Source organism: Sturnira hondurensis, unplaced genomic scaffold (genome assembly GCF_014824575.4).
Source record: "Sturnira hondurensis isolate 20B ecotype Veracruz unplaced genomic scaffold, ASM1482457v3 Scaffold0006413, whole genome shotgun sequence".
NCBI classification, from domain to species: Eukaryota; Metazoa; Chordata; class Mammalia; order Chiroptera; family Phyllostomidae; genus Sturnira; species Sturnira hondurensis.
The window spans coordinates 30,305,673-30,328,424 of NW_028079044.1; the positions used below are offsets into that span (position 1 = coordinate 30,305,673).

At 38.2% G+C, this 22,752-nt stretch overlaps 1 protein-coding gene across 2 annotated transcripts in view; it reads left to right on the forward strand.

Annotated features, from left to right (window-relative positions):
• ZFPM2 (zinc finger protein, FOG family member 2) overlaps positions 1-22,752 on the forward strand; it is a 443,439-nt gene that overhangs the window by 202,573 nt on the left and 218,114 nt on the right. For both annotated transcript variants that reach the window (XM_037048373.1, XM_037048374.1), the window contains one exon: positions 11,143-11,261. In XM_037048373.1, coding sequence (XP_036904268.1) covers positions 11,143-11,261 — 119 coding nt within the window. The remainder of the gene's footprint in view (positions 1-11,142; positions 11,262-22,752) is intronic.

A 22,752-nucleotide genomic window follows, 5' to 3' on the forward strand; every position in this document is an offset into this window, starting at 1 on the left:
TATCTTAGATTTTCTTTCTGAAATTTTGGGGACAGAGATGTAAAAGTTTACGAGGATATTGTGAATGCTGATAATCAAGCAATAATTTTGCCGCTCTCCCCGCTGTCATACTTTCCAGGGCTGTGTTTGTCTAATCTTTTCTACCACCCTGCCTTCTTCAAGCCTCGCCCTGTGGCCCCATCCTGCAGGCATTCACCTTCTGCTTTCCCCCTTGACTGGCAGCTTATCTTAGAAATGAATCCACTCTAATGGCTGCTGATATGATACTGGGGCTTGAGGTCAATCGTTCCACCTAGTTAGGTTGTTAAATTTTTTTTAAAGAGGCAGTTTGATAAAGTAAAATGAGCACGAGAGTGTCAGAAAACCAAGGTCAGAGTCCTAGTTTCACTACTAATTTTGTTAACTTAAGTAAGTTACTAATTTAGCTTTGAGTCCAGCCCCATAAATACGGTAAAGTGGTGAAAATTACACCTACTCTGCCTGCTTTCTGTTCAGGGAAGTAATGATTGAAATGTGTGTTACAGAGTGAAAAGGTAGTTCTGGATGGTGTGACTCAGTTGGTTGGAGCAACATCCAGTAACCGAAAGGTTGGGGTTCAGTTCTTGTCAAGGCACGTACCTGGGTTGCAGGTTCCAAGTTCGATTCCCGGTCTGGCTGTGTGTAGGAGGCAACTGATTGGTGCTTTTCTCTTGCATCCGTGTTTCTTTCTCTCCTTTTCTCTCACCCTTCTCTCTGTAAAAGCATTGCAAAAATGTCCTTGGGTGAGGATAAAAAATGAAGTTTCTGAAAAACTATAAATGTACAAATTGATTGATTTGAATACCTTCTTTAACCCAGAGTAGTGAGCACATACACATTACACACACTTTTGTATTTTTCTGCAGCTCTGCCAGGTAAAGCATTGTGGGGTATCTAGAAAGTTCCACAAAGAGAGCTAATAAATACACACAAATCACCATGAGTAGGAAGAAAAGGATGAAAAATCCTAGAGTTAAAAATCAAATATTGTGGGAGTTCAAACGGAGAGACCACCTCTGAACTTCTGACAAGGAGAGACTGTGTGAATCAGGGATGTGTTTAGCAGGAAGTGACAGAGAGCCTTCAAAGGACGGCAAGGTTTAAACTCACCTTGTGGTGAGTTTTGGGTCCCATGTTGTGACCCCAAAAGTGCCCCTTCCACTCCCAAGTGGAGGGTTTTATAGACCTTACCTTCCTGGCAAAACTGATTCTAAACACAATTGATGCTTAATCGTGTTTACCTGTTAAAACTGGTCAGTATATTTTCTCTCATCTCCATCTATATCATCTGACCACGTGAAAGTGACTGTATTTAGCTTTCTGACAGATGTTGAGCTAAAGAAACACCTTGTACATCAGTAAATTCAGCAATGACCTGTGAGAGTTTCAGTGTGCACCTGCTGTCTTCTCCTAAATTAATAAATGTAACCTATGAGAAAGCTGGCAATTTTAAGAGACCAAAGTAAGTGTTGCTTAAAATTTAGAACCATAAGTATCAATGAGGTCCCTTGATGGTCTTTATTAAATGTTCTTTAGCAGGTGATCCTTGCTTCTGTCTTGTCAAACAGGATCTGAGGTTGATTGGTACCCGTAGTCTTTTCTTTGGAGTTTCTCCTCCTAGAGAAAACAAGCCTTCCCAGACCAGTGCCATGCAGACGGTGACCCCTCTGTGGCCCTCCCACCAGTAGACTGACTTCTGGCTGTTTCTCCCCCCACCATTTCCTGTGTCTGCTATCCTAGCCCTCTCATCTCCGTGACGATTCTTCCATGGCCATTCACTCCCTCTGTGTCTCAAGATTTGAATCCGGAAGTGGTGGCAGGTCAGCCCGTGATGAGGAGTGTTGTCTGGAAGGTCAGGTAGGGTTTCTGGCAGCGGAGAGACACACTGGGCCAGGAATCTCGAGCAAAGACTACGGCTCTACCTCCGGTAGCTGCACTGTGGCCAGAAGCTGCCGCTCCTCCCTCCAATGACTTTTCCAAACATTCCCAAAAGCTAGTCAGACTCCAGATGAGCATTTTCAGGTACCTGGAATGAGCTGGGGATTTTTTTGATTATTCATACAAATAAACCATTGAGACAAGGGCAGAATATGCAGTTTCTTTCTCCAAACTTGAACATGATCTCTACATACAACATTTATTTTGCAGGTGATTATGCAGATTATGGCCTTCTGTACTTTAGATTGTGGTGTTGTTTTTTTAAAAAATCCTGAATTTTCTATTTTATTCCCAATAATATTACTACCCAGAGCCATATTTTATCCCTTCTATTTCTGTATATTGAAAATGATAATTTGTAGGTATCCATGGGCCTTAGGTTAGAAAGGATACCCATCCGTGAATGTTTAAGGTTAGCCAGAGTAATAAGGTAAAAAGTCCCAGGGTTTTAATACCTGCCAGGATTCGGTAGCATGTGTGTGTTGCTTTGCTTCTTAGACCAAGCCGTGCGCACTGATTTCTATAACTTTTTGGAGACAACAGGCAACGGGTGTACTTTGCATTCTGAAGAAATGCAGTGATTTAACTGGCTCTAGGGTTCAGACAATTTCAGGGTCTCCTTTCAGAGTTTGCAGGCCCTGAATGCCTGTCGCAGAAAGAAGATGCTTCTATTTTGCCACCACCATTATGTTACCTTTCCCAGTGCAATTACAGGCTAATTCAGGGCTCTTTGTGTTACACTAATAGCTTCTGATTCGCTGCTGTCACCCGGTACCTCTTCAGGCACTTTTAATACCATCTGTAGTGCCCCCAGCTCTTAACCGAGGGTGAGCATTTTTCTCTAAGAAGAGGCTCATCTTTGGCAAATCATTAATGGAACATCAAAAAGATCCCATCTGTTAGAGTTACATATGGCTGAGATCAGAATTATCAAATATCTCATTTTTTTCTTTATTATTTTTTCTTTTTTCCCCCTTTCTTATCCACACAATAAATGTAGTTGTCAGCAGGATAAGTTCATGTGCCGGATAAGGTCACAATTTCATTTAGTGACAACTTCCAACAGTAGGAACTTACAAGGTTCGATTTATTAAAGAGTCAGAAGGGATAAGATCACTGCGTGGCCAGCCTGATTTATCAGGGTTTGACTGGAGTACTTGAATAGGGAATGTCATATTTCAAGTTTATGTTCAAAACGATAGTTTAGTGTGTGTTATGACTGTATGACTCAAACATTGAGAAGGAAAATTAGAAAAGGTATCCCTCTAAGGCGATTTTTAGCCACTAACCAAGAACTGTTGTTTCGTTGCCAAACCACACTTAGAGATGGATCAGCATAGCATCACGTAAATGGCACTGTGTGTCTTAGAATGCAGATGAAACACGCTGTTACTGATGCCTGAGGACACACACAGGGTGGCAAGACTGCCGTTCCGCTGTGAAGATAATCAGCAGTAAAAGGGTCATGTAACCCCCTTATGTATCTGGCAAGCAGCTGTCAAATGGTTAAACCATAAGACAGCAAGAGCTCTGCCATACTTTAGCCACCGTGGCTGACTTTGAACTTGTTTTGAGATTTTTAGAATCTTTGAGCGCTTTCTGAACTCAGCATGACTTCAGGGCTGTCCATGTTTGATACCATGATGTATAATGTTTTCCAACCACGGAGAAAATATAAATATGGGTTCTGATGCTATAGCTTTCTACTACAGGGAGCCCTAACTAATTCATGTGGTCTGCTTTAAAATTTGGTTATATATATATATATATATATAGTTGGTTTGAACTTGCTTTTTCATATATATATATACATATATATGCAAGTTCAAACCAACCCCAAATTTATTTTCAGTGAATAAAATATGATCTTCTGTCATCTCATTTACTTGCAGCCATGTCCTGTGAAATCTGAGCCTGGAGTTAAGGATGTTCTGTAAATACCACATACATGTATGTCATCAACTTAATGCCAAAGTCAGTTGAAGTGTGATTGTTGATAACTATGCTAAATGGCCCACATGTGTCCGTTCCCCTTTGGTGTGCTGCAATTTTCACATACTTTGCTTTCTAAAGAGCCTTCAAAAGGACCCTATTAAAAAGAAACAAAATGATGGTTTGATAGTACCTTCAAAAAAAAAAAAAGATTTGAGTATCTCTGTCATGATTTTAAGTATTTCTTTCCACCAGTAAATTTCTTTGGGAAAAAAAAAAAGGTAGGGTGATATCTTAAAAGCTGCAGTATGTTTGGTAGTGATTTCTGACTTAGGACTGTTTTTAAGTGAAGCTATCATAAGTCTTTGAGTAATCACAGACTTTTAAAAGTATGCGTTATCAAGAAGATAAGAGAAACAGCCCTCAGCACTAACAATATTATCTTTTACCAAAATTGATTAGTCCATCTTATATGTCTCAAATATTTTGTGTACACTTACACAACAGGTTTAAAAAAAAGTAAGTTTTCTTTTTTGAAGAATCACTGCAAAAATATGAACTGGACACAGAAGAAAAATCTTTATTTTTCATCCTTCATATTTCACAAATGAGGTAATGTGTTACTGTAATAAAATGTTGAGCAAGTGAAACATATGATTGTTGTAGTTCAAAGAGAAGATCCATAGTAAGACACATTTCTGGCTTTAAAATCAACTTTAACTGTACCCAAATTGAGTTTATGATGTCATGAAAATCTTATCCAGTCAACTCTGTTCAATTGTTTTTTTGCAATTACTGCATGCCACAACCTGTATGTAATTCTGGAGAATAAGTAGGAATAAAAATATACATGCAGTATACTCAAGATGGTTTTACTTCTGTTGAAGTGGAAGGAGTTACCAAGGGAACACAGCTATGAAATAATGAAGGCGAAACTGTGTGATGTTGGAATATGATATCATTGGAGTATTAGGGAAGGAGAACTCAGTGTTTTCTGGACTTCAGGGAAGTTTCATCGAGGGACCAGGAAGACAGTGTTTGCCTGGTAGCAGGGTCAGTTCTCAGAGAGGTGTGGGGGTTAAACTGGAGAGGATGAGGAAGGCACAGTGAAGACTTCCCTGATGAGAGGAAAGAGAAATGTCTGGCAGGGGGTAGAACAGCAGTGTTGTGAAAGTAGGATTATTCAGCCATAGAAGTTCAAGTTGGGATGACCAAAAAGGCAAAAAGGAGCTGGTGAAGAAAGCTACACAAATGCACGACACAAGCAAAGGGCAGTTTCCACAAGTTTCTCTGGATAAGGATTTGGAGCCTGAATTGGAGTTCAGTGCATTGAGGCCGGTTGGTCATCTACATCTGAACTGACAAAATTCAGTGTTAAAGAGAGAACGTGACCACAGACCTGGGTGAAGGTTCGATGTGATGATGGAAATGTGTGAACATACTCTTAGAATGCTTTGATTTCGTTTGGGTGAAGCAGGAAATATTTATTAAGTACTTTATATATGTTATCTGAGTTAATTCTCATAGCAGCCATATGGTATTATAATTCCTATTTTTTAAATGTATTTTATTGATTATACCATTACAGTTGTTCTATTCCCCCCTTCATTCCCCTCCACCCGCACACTCCTTCCCCCACCATTCTCCCCCCCTTAGTTTATAACCACGTGTCTCAAGTTCTTTAGATTCTATATTTCCTCTACTATTCTTGCCCTCCCCCTATCTATTTTCTACCTACCGTCTATGCTATTTTCTGTACCTTCTCCCCCCTTCTCCTCCTCCCACTCCCCTGTTGCTAACCCTACATGTGTTCTTCATTTCTATGGTTCCACTCCTGATCTAGCTGTCCTCTTGGATTGCTTTTGTTTTAGGTGTGGTTGTTAATAACTGTGAGTTTGCTGTCCTTTCACTGTTCATATTTTTCATCTTCTTTTTCTTATATAAGTCCCTTTAGCATGCCATATAATTCCTATTTTGTATGCACAAGTGAAGAACAAAGGATTAAGGAACTTTCTCAGGAACACCTGATGTCTCCCATTACTCTTTTCTAGTTCATTTTTTACCCTTTTCCCATCTATGTCCCAACCTCCCATTCCACAAAAATCCTTGCACTTCAGATACCCAGGTTCTTCGTCACTTCAAAAGGTCCCTTTCCAGTATGTCCTTACTTTCATAGATTTTCAGATTATTTAATTGATCCCTTCTCCTTTAAATTCTCAATCAACCTGTTGTCTGCTATGGTACTACATTCTCAATTTCTTTCTTATTCTTTTGCACTTCTTAATTTTCTTTGCTTGTTCCTTCATCACTGCCTTTTGAAGATCCTCAGAACCCTGTCCTAGGTTTTCTTATTTTATTATTATACATGCTCTTCTAGATCAATAATCTTATGGCTTTTATTGCCATATACTAATTTTTAATGAATGAATAAATGCCCATATTAAGCATTCTGGCCATGACCTTGCTCCTGAACTCCAGGCTTGTACCCCCTCATCCAGAAATCATCTCTTGTTTTTCTTACAACCCCATCTACTTTGGCATCTTCAAATTATAACTCTTCATCTTACCCCTAAGTCATTTTTGTTGTGTGGTCCCAATTTCAGCAGGTACGTGCCCATTGGTCCCCTTGCCCAAGCCAGATACTTGAACGTCGTTGCTGTTCCCCTCCTTAACTCATAAAATCTGAACAATCACTAACTCTATAGCTTCTACTTCCCAAACCTTATGGATTACAGTTTCTGAAATTTATCTAGGGTCTAGATTTGTTTTTTTTTTCTGTATGCTTGAGTGTAACCCACTATCTTGTATTTTATAGATAGCTACCCAATGTATATTAGTGGAATAAATGTCCTGGCTGGTATAACTCAGTGGATTGATTGCTAGCCTGTGAGCCAAGGGGTCACTGGTTTGATTCCCAATCAGGGCACATGCCTGGGTTGCTGTCCAATCCCCATCAGGGGGTGCATGAGAAGCAACCACACTCTAATGTTTATCTCCTTCGCTTTCTCCTTCCCTTCCCCTCTCTCTAAAAATAAATTAATTAATTGAAATTCAAAAAGAAGAAATGGATGAATGAACTAATGAATGTAGCAAAAAGAAACAAACAAATAATAACTGAGCTTTACTTTCTGATTTTGATATCTCCAATCTTTTCAAGTCTATCATTTATTTTATGATAAAGTGGTTCTAGAACCTGAGTCTTTGAGTGTCAGCCCAGTACTCTTTCTGTTCATCATAACATATCATGTCTGGGGAAAGAAAGTCATGGTGTCATGATAACCAAATGGCAAGTGAGTACAAACCCGTTTAACAGTCATAAACCGAAGACTCAGAAAAGATTTCACATATCCAAGGCCATTCAGTTGGTTATTAGATATTGTTAAGGCTAAAAATCAATCTTCTTACTTTTAATATAGTAATGTTTCTTCTATTTTATGACACTTATTAGTAATTGAAACAATTAACAATATCATATCTTAAGCAATATGGAACTTAAATATATCTTCCATTTATATAATGTCTTATTTCTCTTACTATCATTAACCCATGTAGCCTTATAGTATCTAAATGCTAATACTTTTCTATTAGTTTGTAGTTCTATAATGCTGTTGTTTTTCTTTTTTTATTGTTGTTCAATTACAGTTGTCCCCATTTTCCCCTCATGACTCTCCCCTGCCCTAACCAATCCCCCTCATTCAATCCTTGCCCCCCATTGCCTTTGTCCACGGGTCCTTTATACATGTTCCCTGCTGACAGCCCTTTCCCTCCTTCCCCCCATTGCTAATAAATAAATATTTTTATTTAACTATTTCAGCAACAGAAAGGATTTCCCCCAAACCTTGAAATTACTTCTTGACAAGCAAGAAAGGAGACTGGGGTTTTCTATTTGTCTAATAAAGTTGAAAGGGCTGACTTGACAGCTTGCACAGTTACTAGACTTTCTGTTACAGTGATCTCTAAGAACTAAAAATATTTGTGGTCTGCTTAAATTGTTAATGCATAGTAGAAGACACCTCAAAAACTTCAGAGATACTTGGCTATCACTTTATGATCTGCCCTAAGTTTGTAATTCTTAATCCATTAAAAGACAGACTTTCTTGTAAATCCACAGGTATAGATAAGAAGTCACTGTAGACTGAGTCTGAACCCTTTTCAAATGAAAAATGTCAGTGGCAGAAAGAGAGGATGAATTACTTTTTATAAGGGTTTTCAAAGATTCTCATGATTTCTCTGTCACTTAAATGTGACATGACTATTTTTTTTTAGTGTGTAAAAGGAAGGAAATTATTTGGACATCATCGTTATGTAGAAAAGAATGTTCTTGACTTGTGTTTAGCTAAGGAACAGAAATATATTTTACCTTTAAATGGTAAATTGTACAGAAATTATTTAAAATGCAAGTAAGTATGTTTGAAAAAGCTAAGAACTTCTATCAAATAAAAATAAGAATTTCTTTGCTAGTAGAAACATTCTAAAGATTTAAAACACTGCATTATCACATAACTGTGCCCACACTGAGGGACATTTCCCACTGATTCCACTTTGACATCACAACAGATTGTTATTTGTGCTCCGTCTTTGAGGATGTCTCTGTACAAGGCCTCTGATTCCAGTGCATTAATAAAAAAGCTTGTACGAGGATGGAAAACAATTTCAGGGGCAAATCTCAGGCATGGGTTTGTTATTCCACATACAAAACCAAGTTTTTATTATTCCACATTCCCCTGATTCTGAATAAGCATCATGAATTGATAATTAAGCATTAATATGTTATTTAATGTAAATATGCTATTTTTAAAGCTGTAGTTCAGAAGCTCAGGCCTATTGAATCTTCCTGGGTCCATTTCCTTATTGCCAATCATGTGAGTTACTGATACATCACAATGAAAACAGGTTGGGCGTGTGTGTACCAATCTCAATGTAACGAATTTAATGGGGTCTTCCACGTTGAGCATATTTGACAATTGGAGGAGGAATGGGGTATGGGGAGGAAACACAGAGGTGTAAGACTAAGTTAAAATTTTTTTTACTTTGAGTATAGAATTATTTTCATCACATGTTTTTGTTCAAATACAGATATATTTATGTTTTACAATAGACACAATTCAACCATTACACAATATTTTAAATGTTGATGGTTTATATACCTTGATTTTGGCTTTTGGGATAAGCAATCGTAAAAACATGAAGTGTAATTATTGGTTATTTTAACTTTTTAAAAGAAATGACATAAACACAGAGATGTAAAGAGATATTGAACTCAGGTTAATGATATTGCTTTTGAAAACATCAAGATGGGATGTTCGTGTTTAAAGATAGTCGTTGACTTGAAAAGAAACTAAGGCCAGGTTACTGCAAAGTTTTCATAATGTGTTATGAAAACTATGACTAAGATTTTATTTATTTATTTATTTATTTATTTATCTCTAGAGGGGAAGGAGAGAGGGAGAGAAACATCAATGTATGGTTGCCTTTTGTGCGTCCCCTGCTNTTTTTGTTCAAATACAGATATGTTTATATTTTATAATAGACACAATTCAACCATTACACAATATTTTAAATGTTTATGGTTTATATACCTCGATTTTGGCTTTTGGGATAAGCAATCGTAAAAACATGAAGTGTAATTATTGGTTATTTTAACTTTTTAAAAGAAGTGACATAAACACAGAGATGTAAAGAGATATTGAACTCAGGTTAATGATATTGCTTTTGAAAACATCAAGATGGGATGTTCGTGTTTAAAGATAGTCGTTGACTTGAAAAGAAACTAAGGCCAGGTTAATGCAAAGTTTTCATAATGTGTTATGAAAACTATGACTAAGATTTTATTTATTTATTTATTTATCTCTAGAGGGGAAGGAGAGAGGGAGAGAAACATCAATGTATGGTTGCCTTTTGTGCGTCCCCTGCTGGGAGTTGGCCTGCAGGGAACCCGCCTGCAACCCAGGCATGTGCCCTGACTGGGAATCGAACCGCGATGCTCTGGTTCACAGGCCCATGTTCAATCCACTGAGCTACACCAGCCAGGGCTCATTCTATTCTATTTAAAATTTTTCTCAACTTTCTATTCTCTATGGATTTTCACTTACACTCCTTTCTATTCTACACCTTCCCGTTTTCACATCTGCTGCTGAGCAGGCTGAGAAGAAATACTATTTAAAAAAACTAACATATAATTAAGATTAATATTTTAAAGTATAAAATTTGGGTATAATATGGTATGGTAATACTGTCAAGGCATAAATATCATAAATTATTTTAATTATTTAATTATTTTATCATAGATTTAATTATTTAGGTTCCAATTTCTGATTGAGATTTTTTTTCTTTTTCTTTCCCACCAAAATGTTTTGGGTGATGGTTATTCTTTGAAGTTTTCAAGTCCCCCTGTATTTTTTAATTAATCAATTCATTTCTTAAGCATTTGAGGGATTTCAGTTTCTGCTTTATGCCAGTGTGTATGCTGTCTTTACTTCCTATTTCTCCAAAGTATTTATTTGATAAAAGGCAAAAGATGTATACGATCTGACGAGAAAGCAGAGCATATTTGGAAGAAAGGGAAGGAACATCCTAACGTGGCTGTTTTGTGAGTGTTTTTGTCCAAACTCTTTTGGTAACATAGTATCTAATCTTACCTACAGTACCGCATATATAAAAAATGACTTTGATCAAACGTTTTTTACTTGGAAAAACATACAGCTGTACTCTCTGTACACATAAACGTTTTATTCATTGAAACTAGTAAAATTTCAGAAAATTATCAAGTACTTTAAAACACTCTCCTGGTGTGGTTGAACATGTCTTGATTAATTACCATAAAGTTACTGCTTAAGGCATATATCTTTAATTGCAATTTTTTACTTACCCTGGTGATCACATATAAGAATTTTAACTCTAAGTCATTATCCTCATGTTTCTTGTCTATCTGTTTTGGCATTGGAGCTATGCATTTTGAAGACGTGTTATTTCTGGTTGTTAAGGACTTGCTAAATAGAACTGACTTCAGTAGATGATGTGTGTGAAAAGGTGCAAGAGAAAAAAATGGGACTAAATTTGAATACAATTTTAAGGATAAGTTTTATTTTCCTCTTGGGATAATAAGATTGGTTGTTTTTCAGACAAGCATAATTAATTCTCTTTATGTGAGTGCTGGGAATATCGTGGGTATAAAGCAAACACACAGAAAGACGTGGCTGTTGTTAAAGAACAAGTGAAAATACTCTAAACACCTCTCGTTTCCATTCTCTGCAGGAGAGCTGGAGGTATTTCAGAAAGATGGGGAACGAAAAATTCAGAGTCGGCAGCAACTTCCCGTGGGAACAACCTGGGGCCCATTTGCTGGGAAGATGGACCTGAATAATAATTCCTTGGTATGTGGATATTCTCACATGGTTGACTCAATATTTTGTCATCGCTCAGAAATTATCTCTGTTTGCTTCCCCGTGAAATTACTAAAAATAACCGTATTTTTTTTCTTTTTCATGGACACAAAACTTGGATATTGTCCAAGCGGTTTGTCTCTGACAGTAATACACGCAGAATTTAGAACGAAACAGGTTAATCATACTAAATGGTTGTTTAGTAAGGTAATTTATAAGGTGGTTGCTTTATCTGCTTAGCCAGGCTAATACTATTCACACTTAATAATATATACAAATGCTTTTATTTTAAAGATGACACATATTAATTGCCATACATTACAGGTTTACATGAAGAGCAAGAAATAAACAACCTTGTTATTCCTTGGTAATACTGTTTGTGGCTATAAAAGCAAGGATGAATGATTCACATTCTTGTCTATCGTTAACTTTTTAAAAAGTTCTGAGATCAGAAAGTCTACCTGTAGGTAAAGTTATATAGACAACTCATTATTAGATAGCTTTAAAAGTAATAGAAAGATGGGGTGTTTGTTACGTTTGAACCTCATTTCTTAATCGAATATATTAGTTTCTTATTGCTGCTATAACAGATTTGCCACAGGCTTTGTGGATTAAACAATACAAATTTCTCGTCTTGTCGTTCTGGAGATTTGAAGTCTGGAATGATCTCACTGGGCTAAAAATCAAGGTGTCTGTAGGACTAAATTCCTTTCGGGAGTCTGTAGGGGAGAAGCAGTTTTCTTAGCTTTCCCAGCTTCTCCAGGCTGCCCACAAGCCTTGCTGTAGGGTCCCCTTCCATCTTCAAAGCCAGCAGTGGCTGATAGAGTCCTTCTCAAGTGCACACTTTGATTCTGACTCTTGTCTTTCTCTTCCACATTTAAGAACTTCATGATTACATTGGACCCACCTGGGTAATCAAGGCTAATCTATTTTAAGGTCAGCTAATTAGCAACTTTAATTCCATCTACTTCTTTAATTCTCCTTTGCCGTGTTATGTAATAACGCAGGCTCCAGTGATTAGAACATTTGGACCTCTCCTGTTATGTGGTAATGCACATGGTAACATGTGGGGAGGAAGGTGTTTTATATTCTCTAGGAGATCCAGAAATTATATTCTCTCTAAATTCTGTTTATGTAGGAAGGGACTCGTGACTACCAAATGACTCTGTCTACACTGTGGGGACATAGAAATTCCAGGAGTACACTTGACTAGTGTCCTGGACTCACCAACATTGCATTTCTTCTTCAGTTTATTACATAAAGGAAATTTGTTGTTCAAGTTATTACATGAAATAAACTGATATGCGTGGATCTTTGCTTATCCCACGTCATGCAGATGAGACAGAGGTTATTGGTTCAGCTAAAAATAATGATTGGAATAAATTGGAAATATTTCTGTTGCAAAGCTTTTAATGAACATGTGAGGTGCTAGGGTTGTGCTTTTTGCTTCCGAATCCATGTATTATCCATAGAAGGAGGGAGGGATTTTACATGCATTTAAGAAACAAATAAGTTGATAGGCTAGGCTAACTATATGATAATCTGGGCAGTTTAACTCTCGGCGGTTCAGTGCACCCACTTCAGGAAGGTTTTGAGGTTGTGGCCCCCACACACCAAAAGTTTGGGTTGGTTGAGGTGTATTCATAAACTGTTCTGTTGATTCCGTTGAGAGAGCAGTATTAACTTGCTGATTACTCAAGCAAATTCAAGAAGGGTAAAATTGTCTAAACCACAAAGGTTGAGTTAGATATTATTTTAAACCCATTTGTCTGAGGGCCTCTATTTGTTCCCTTGCATTGTTTAAAAAATGTTTTAGGCCAGAAGATATTTATCTTCTTTATCAGCACGGATCAGACACTGGGACCACGGGGACCACTATCCCTCTGACGAATCTTCCACAGCGCACCTGCAGCTGATGTAGATGAACATTTCCCCCTTTACTACTCAAGATAATATCTATAGGAAAAATGCAGTTTTCCATTAGTCTTTGTGCCATTATCTGTATGTATGTAGAACGGTACTTTTATACATTTTTCAGCATATGCTAATTTGGGATGCACAGGAAATTTCTGCCTTTTTTAAACTCCTGTACCACTCTAAACCTACTTTATGCCATGTTTTGTATTTCTGAAAGGATTTTCTGTTTTAGCTATGAAGTTTCAGAATTTCTGATACTCTTTGAAGTGTGTGGATACTCATTAGGGTATCAAAAACCAGTAGTGGGTAATGGTTCTTTGTAGAAAACCATCTTAACACCCTAGTTTTCTTCTTTTGTCTTTGGCTTTATATATACCGTATTTTTCAGACTACAAGACCACCTTTTCCTCCCCAGATTTGGGAGGAAAACGGGGGTGCATCTTATAGTCCTAATGTAGCTTATGTGTCTCGCTGTGGGTGGGCAGCAGCAGCAGAGGGGGGTCACAGGTTATCAAATATTTGACTACATTTTTTGCTTCAAAATTTTTTCCCTACTTTCCTCCTCTAAAATCTAGGTGCATCTTACGGTCTGGTGCCTCTTATAGTCCTAAAAATATGGTAATTCCTGTTATTTCCTTGAACTATAGTTATTCCACTAAAGTATGCTCTAAAAATAATTTTCTACTGCAGCGACACTCTCTTCCAGAGTTCCCTCACTTTTGTGTCAGGGAGTGTGCACCAGGTAGAGCGGTTGGTTAGCGTGTACTGCACACGTGTGCTTTTCCACACCCTGTATCCTCAAAACAAGCCCGTGAATTTCTTAATTGTATTTAAAAAATAAGGAAATGAAAGCTCAGGCCTTTTGCTTCCAGAATGCGTGGTTTTAAACACCGTGCAACACTGCCTCCTCGGCAGCACCTGTAACATGGTTTGAGCGCGATAAAATCGTGGGGGAGTTTTTCACTAGGATTCTCCATTTATAAAAATCTCTGGGAGAAAATATCAGTGATTGGAGGGATGTCTTTTTTTATCTGACTTTGGGCAAAACGTGTGTTATGATATTTTACAGTATATTTGAGAATTTAGTTAATTCCAAGGCTTCTGTAATTTTATTCCTCTTTATAATGTGGACAGCACTTTAATATGTATTTTATATTAAGAAGATAAATTTTTCTTATGATCAAATACCTCGCCTGCTAACCCCTCCTTACCCAAACTTGCATCAGTTTGGACTTAGCACATTCTTATAAATTATGTATTCACCAACTAATGTAATATCACTGTGGTGTTGGCCTGACTCATGGTGTTGGCCCAGGAGATTCAGCACACTAATTAATCCAACACTGTAATTAATTGAGTCACCATGCCAGATGTCATATCCTTTTTATATCTTTCAAGTTCCCATCTTGAAGTGCATTAGCAATATGTCACCTCCTGCAGGATGCCTTTGCAGACCAGGCATTTGGGTGTGTAGAGAACATTTCAAGAAGTACATGCGATGTGGAAACACCAGACAAATAGACTTGACAAGAACTTATTATTGGAATCATACAGTACTTGGAACATTAAAAAATAATCTTTCGCCCACACCTCATTATCTTGTTAAGTACTTCATGCTTTAATGGCTTAATAATGGCAACATATAGTGAGTATTTTCATTGGCCCAGATATGGGTGAAAGTGTTTTACACATTTTATATCTCATTTAATTCTTACACAAGTACACAAGAAGATAACATTTATCTCTTTTGTTACAGTGAAGAAAACTGATGCTTTGGGAAATTTCATAACTAGCCCAAGGTCAACCTAGTGTGACTGTAGAACTCATGTTGCAATCAAATACTGTCTTAGAAATTTTATCTGTAACATAGGGATAATAATATTACCTAGTTTAAGGGTGATATTATTGTGAAGACTAAGTGAAGTAGCATATGTATCAATAAATATTAACTATTCTTACTGCTCAGTTAATCATTGAAATGGACCTATTATAATCTATCAAGTTTAAAACCAAAAAGACTCTAAATTAAACAAGTAAAATTGTAGACCTTTGGTGTTTGGTGATTTTACCTGCCTAAATTTGACTATTTGTAAGGACTGGATTAGTCAGGTTTCTCCAGAGAAACAGAACAAGTAGAGAGTGTGTATGTATATACATATGTGTGTGTGTACAATATCTATCCAGAAGGTATCCAGCCATGTAGTCTGAAAAATAGAGGCATTTATTGCAGAAGAGGCAAGATACAAAAACATTGTACATAGGACAATAACACCTCAGTCCCCTTCAAAGTAGGCACCCTGGGACCTCATGCAGTTTTCCAATCACCGTCTACTGCCCTGTCATATTTTCCTGAATCTCACTGGCAGTCTGAAATCTCTTCCCTTTCAATAGTGATTTTAGTTCTGGGAAAAGCCAGAAGTCAGTGCTGTAGGGGGACTGCATCACCTGGGTAATTTGATGTTTCACACACACAAAAAAACTCATGATGAGGCTGCCAGTCACCAGTTGCTCATAGCTGTGGGCTTGTGAATCATCCAAATTGTTTCTGGGGGGGAATGTTTAAGCTTAACGTAAAATCTGATGCAGATTCGTTGCCCTACTCACTCAGTCACTTTGAATGTGGCAGCCACACAGTACACATGCTCACTCAACAGTGTCTGTAGCCCCCACTGACTAGTACAGTGAAGTTGTCATTGTTCAGATTGTTCAGGCATGCTTAGTCCAGTCCACTCTACGTGGCTGCCAGGTTACATCAATGTTGTGCAAACCATTCTCATTCTATTAACAATGGCTGGACTTTTTCCACACAGACCTTTACACACACACACACACACACACACACACACACTCTCTCTATAAGGGATTAGCTTATGTGGTTGTGGAGGCTGGCCAGTCAAAAATCTACATTGTGGCACCATGTGGGCCCGCAGACTGGAGTCCCAGGAGAACCCACGGTGCAGATGAAGCTTGTGGTCTGGAAAGACAACTGATTTTGTTCTGTTCAGACCTTCAGTTGATTGGTTGAGGCTATCCACATAACAAAAGATAATCTGCTTTACCCCAAGTTCATTGATCCAAACATTAATGTCAGGCAAAACACACTCCAAATTGACATAAAATTAATCAGAACAAGCCCCAAAGGTCTTTGATACATTGTAAGCCTGTTTTTTACGTACAGTCTTATATCTCTGGATGAGTTGTTGGCTAGTGAGTGAGCCTAGCCTTGTCTCTGACACCCACCTCAGTGCCGAAGAGAAACGTGTACTAGAGGCTGTCATGGTGACGCAAACATCGTGTTTCTGAATGTTTTGCAGTCTTGTTCATTGAAAATATTGAAAGGTTACTGATGAGGACAAATGTTTTAGAACACTTTAAAGTATGATCAATATCTGTTTTGGACGTGTTTTAGAATTCCTACATTTATATGTTGTGCCTTTGAAATTTTCCTATATTTCTCCTGAGGACAAATATTTTTGTAATATACTAAATCTCTGCTATGTGAGCACATGACAAGTACGAAATAAGTATCAAATAACAATGATTTTATTTGGAAGGTTAGGTGTTTGAAATTCAGGTGGCATTTGCTTTTTCTTGCTATTAAATATATTTGCTTCCAGTAGCTAACTAGTCTTATTCAGCCAACTGTCTGAATAATGCAACATACATAATTAATTGAATAGAATGTAAGTAGAAAATCCCAGGTTACTTGCTACACAATAAAGAGTAAACTCACTTTACAATGCTGTTCAATCAGAATCAAACCTTGTGTTGTTTTCGTGTGGGGCAGTTGTGGCATTGGCTTCTATAAATAGGAAATACACACAAAAAGGGTAAAACAGACATTTTATTGAGATAATAATGAAATAATGTATGCATTCAATTACACCTTAAGATTTGAAGATATCATCACCATAGAAATGTGACTGAGAAAAGAATTAGTGGTTCCTGATCCACATCATAGGGAAGGAGGAGAATTTGTAGATGTCTCAAACTTCTCTCCTTCCAGTACTGACTCCTCCAGGCCCAGTCTCTGACCCACTCACTGCCAGAGCGAGCTTTGTGTTGTCTGCACCTAGAGCAAATGCATTCCTACCCACATGTCTCCAGCATTCACCTGTCATAGGCTGCTTAGTGGAAACATCTGTGACTTTCTATTTGAGGCCTTTTTTTCCAGCCTCAGGAGAAAACTCATTGCAATCCAGGAAAGCTGGAAGTGCTGGAGAATTAATGTTTCCAGAAGTTGTCCAATGATGGATAGAAGTTGATGGATAGATAGCCTTCCTTTTTCACTTCTCCATTAGGATAGAAGGGTTCTGCCCTGTCTCTGGAGTTTGCCAACAGAATTGACCTCCAGTTGGCTTTTAATATACCTTTATGGGCTTTTTTTCTCTTTCCTGCTCACTTCACACCTTTACTGAAATTTCCTGAGCCCCCCTCTCTGATGAATTACTTGGATTTGAATTAGTCTCAGGGTAAGCTTAGTGGGAAGCCATAGCCAGACAGCCTCTAAGATACAATGACTGATTTGAAAGTAACATCCAAATTATTCTTGAGATTCTAGAGGACATAGCTTTTTATAAAATCCTTATTCAGTTTTGGGCCTCTGCTTCTGGCACATAATAGCTGTTCAATAAATGCTCTATAAAATGAAATTCTAATCTGATTGAATTTCCATGTTACTGGTATTCTCACTGGCCTACCCATTTCCTGCCATCTTCCAAATCTCAGTGATGTAATTTATAATTTTGCTGAGGAATGACTTTTTATTAGGTCTCTTATATTTCTTTTCATTGATGTCGACATTGAAAATTATATTCTCCTTCTTAATATTCATTCTAATCTGGGCCCAGGACTACCATACTTCCTTCTCATATCTCGCTGGTCTTGGCTCTTTTGAATTTGACCATGCGTGTTTCCCAAAACACTCTGGCCTTTCTTCTCTTCTTCCTCTGTTCCCAGTGCCTCAGGGAGCTTAGCCACTTGCAAAGCTTCAGCTACTAATTTACAAATGACACTTAAACTGAAAAATCTCTAACCTTGGCTTTTTACCCTTTCTCTAATAGCACATTTCAACTGCTCTGCAAGTCTTTCCCACTGACTTCCTCCAAATAAGCAGTCACAAGGAGAGTTTATCGCTGTTTCCACAGGTTATCACCCATCTCTTCTCCCTGACTTCCAACTTTTTAGTCGTCTTTGATTCTAAAGCTGTGCATCTTTTTTCCCGCCTCAGTAGGAAGTTCGCTGTATAAGTTACTCAACATTTCCTTCATTTCTTTTTTTGAAGATTTTATTTATTTATTTTTAGAGAGAGGGGAATGGAGGGAGAAAGGGAAGGAGAGAGATATCAGTGTGTGGTTGCCTCTTATGCACCTCCAACTGGGGACCTGTCCCACAACCCAGGCATAAGCCCTGATTGGGAATTGAACTGGCAACTTTTTGGTTTCCAGGCCCATGCTCAATCCACTGAGCCACACCAGCCAGGGCTCGTTTCTATTTCTTTTTCTCTCACATCTTAAATGTCCATTTATATGTAGTCTCACACACACACACACACACACACTGCTCTTCTTCATTGCCTGTAACCACGACTCTAACTTCTTCCTTCTGCTCAGACTCTAACATATTCCAAGATTACCCTTTCCACTTTCAGAAACCAGGTACTATCACTCCACCTCTCTTCATGTCTGTCCTCTTCTCTCTGTTTCTCCCGTTGCTTCAGTTAAAGCCAGCAACGTGTTTTCCTTGATTATCACAACACTATGTTTACTGCTTTTTCTGCCTTTTCCTCTTGTGTCCTTTTTTTTTTTTACCCAAATTCCGGAGTGTCCTAAAATCAAAACCAGTCCCTTTCCTTAAAATTCTAAAGGCGCAAGAAAACCCAAACTCCTTGTCAAAGCATAAAAGGGCCTTCATGAGGCTTCCTCAGTTCTTGTCCCTTTCGGACTCCTGCGTGAACTTCAGCAACCTCAGCTTCTGTAGTGCTCTGAGCGTACTCTTGTCTCCAGTCTCTGGGTAAGGGGCATGGCATCGCGTCGTTCTGGAAAACCCTATGCTCTCCCTCCTGCCAATTTTTACCTAAATACTCTTCATCACACTAACTCTGGTATTTACTTAAAGACTCCTCTCAAGGTCACTGCAAGTAGACCTTCTCCGAAGCCTTCAATCTGCAATAGATGCCTGTTCCTCAAGTATTTCCATGGTTTTCTAGGTTTACTAGGGTAAGAGCAATGATCACATAACTGTATATAGCTGTTTACTGATTTGTCTGTTCTGCAGACTACGTGCTAATTGTCTTTCCAACCTAGAACAATTGTGACTTACAGCAGGAACTCAATAAATAACCATTAAAGAATGAGGAAGGTATTAGATCTTAAAAGTTCTTATTAGAAGAAGAAAAATTTTAGAAGTACTTCTGTTGGTGGATGTTAATTATTGTGGTGACCATTTTACAACATATACCAATATTGAATCACTATTTATCATACCTGAAACTAACATAATGTTATGTCACTTATATCTGAACAAAAAGATGAATAAATAAAATATTTCTGTCCGTGTCTCTCCAGTATTAGTGACTGGTGTAAATCTGTGTTTCTTCAAGATCCCTGTATTCTCCCCCAGTCTTTACATCCATTTATCCTGTTTCCTTTGGGATCTTAACTTCATCTGCCTAACTTAGCAATACATTATTTACCAATGCCATTTTGTGTCTGCTTTATAGCTTTATGTTTTTTTCTTAATATCATTTGAGTATAAGATTAAGCCCAGCAGGATAACTATATTACTTCTTTAGTTTTTACCCAATAGGGAGCTATGCCCATGATGGCTTCTTGATAAAAATAGACTAATTTCACTGTGAAATTTGCAACTCTTTGAGACCTTTGGGGAGGACCAGGTGTGGGGCCCTTCGAGGCAATTCTGGCTTGTTTACAGCGGAATCGGCTTTAGCTCACTCTGTGACATGGGTGGAGGCCAAGAAGGTGTTCTGCTCGACCATGCTTTCCGTGGAGCCTCATCCAGCATCACGCTTTCCAGTGACAACCCATCTGGGAAATTCCATCTGTCTCTGCTTGGAAACTGAGGTGGCAGTCGCCCACTGCGAGCAATTTTCTATTAACTTCTTGGATAAGATCAGTCAGATTTATACTGAATTGATGGGAACCGTAAGAGCAGGGTTGTTCCAAGAGAAGACAAATGTACTGATTCCTCTAATTGGCTTAAGCCAGTTTCATTCACAGATGCCCTTAGGTTCTAGTAGTGCAAGGACTTATAACCTTTTTAATTGTACCCTGTTCCTCTTGGGAAACGTTGGTGAAATTCATTATTGATGGAGGTTGTAGATGTGTCCCTTAGGGAGGCCAAGATCCTGGCTCCTCTTATACTCTATCTGCTATGTGAAGAATTAATGGAAACTGAGTGGATAGGGAAGCTGCTCAAAGAAGACATGAGACAAGACATTTAATGCAGCAGGGCCTTGGAAAATGATGTGTTGGTCTGGTTTCTGGAATTAGAGTAGTTTGTGTGTGTGTGTGTGTATGTGTGTATGTGTGTGTGTGTGTGGAGGAGGGTAGTGTTCAGGGAGAGCAGAGAAGTTGGTATGGAGACCCAAGTAAGTAAAGGCATGGCCTAGATCGTGAGTCAGGCAAGACGAAACCGAACACCGAAGAATTAGTTTATGATTCAAATCTGCAGACACCAGAGAAGTCTATCGCATACTGATCAGAAGGGACTGGTTGTATTACAATTCAGATGTAGTTAAAATGTGGGCAGTGTATGCAATTATATGTTAATATGGGACACTACTGTTGAAATGGAAGGTGAAGTTGAGTCTTTCCTGATAATTTGGACCTGCCTCCAACTACATCTTCTGTGCATAGCTGGTCTATCAGATGACCTCAACCTCTCTTTGACTTACTTTTCCTTCTGATGGTGAAGTATTTTGAGATTCTTTATGCTTGGATTTAGATTCAAAAGGGAGGGACACAAATACACAATTTTACTGTGTAGACAGTTTTATCTATGGTCCTACCTGACTCTCCTGTGCCTGAAATTTAAACAGTCTTGCCTTTGGCTTATGACATGTGGCTAACCCTACCTACCTGTACTCAGGCCAAGTTTGAATAAACAAAAAACATCTTTTTCTTTATTAAGGTTTTTCATTGTTCCCTTCTTCTACAACGCCATGCAGAACTTTTGTTGAAGGTGGTATTTTTGTGGAGGAATAAAACAGACTCCATGGTATGTTGTTAATTAAATCAGTGTCCAGAAAGGGGAGTTGTTCACAACACCGTCAGAGTTGCTCCACTGAGAAGAGTGTATGTGTCAAGCTGAAGAGAGTAATGAGTAGTACTACCTTTGGGCAGAGTTTGGGCGTGAAAGACAAAGACTAGGTATTGGTATGTAGCTCCATATATTCTTCACTGGGTTGGTTGTAGGTCTTTTTTCACATTCCAGGGTCCCTGGAGGCCTGGGGAAAGAGACTGCTCCCTAAGGAGAGTTCTATCTGATTCTTGGGTGGTGAGGAACTGTTTTGCAAAAGATAGTTCTATTGTTTTTTAACCACGCCAGTTATAGAATATAAAGCTTGCAACATGTTTTTGACTAGAAGTTAAAATAAGAAAGCATGGTGAGGAGCGGTTGTTTGAAAAGTCGACCAAAGCGTTCTTCTGTTTTTTGCTGATAAGTCTGGCATGCCTTTGAAAGTCTTTCTCCTCAACTTTCTGGAAGATTCACTGTTGCACAAGTCTTTTTGAAATAATTGGTTTGGCACTATACCTGTACCTGTTGTGTTCGTGGTCAGAATAAACGTCGCTGTTCTGATGTTCGGAGGGTTTAGCGGTGATCTCAGCAAGGAATAATAATTAGCACCACCAGTACCTTGGAGACGATAACTGTGAAAGAATGGATTTAAGTAATATTTTATAGTCTTTCTGTTTAGTCTTAAAAATTAATATTACTTAGGGATAACTCTTTAAATGTATTGTAAAGTACTGGACTCTTTTAAAACTACAGGTATTCCCAGGACACCGTTGATCAAGTATCGTGACGTAGGAGGAGCTCTCAGTTGGAAGTGACACAGTTGGTGTCGCATGAGATTTTCTGGGCAAAGGCAAGGTTGCGAGTGTGACCTTGTACAGGCTGCTGCTGCGGGGCTGCGTGTGGACTGTGTGTAAGGCTCCAGAGTCAAGAATCCCTGCATGTAGTTCTAATGGGAGAAAAATAATGTGCTGTTTCTTAAATGCTTTTGGCAACTGATGGAATTATTTGAGAAACTCACTTTTGGAGATGAACATCTCTTTTCCTTGTTAAGTATCAAATATAAAGTTATTTTTATTATTTCTTTACTCTTTCTTTTCTCATAAAAATCCTCTGGCCTACTTTGACAAAACTGATTTCTTGACTCTAATAATGTGGATGTCTTTCGTGCCATTTTATATGTTTTATATCTGTTTCTGTTTTAAAGGTCAGGAATGCAGAGTCAAGCATAGGGTTATGTGTTTAAGCCTGTGGTTTTCCTCGTGTTTTTTACTCCCCATTTCTAAGCTCAGAAATACACGCACAGCTT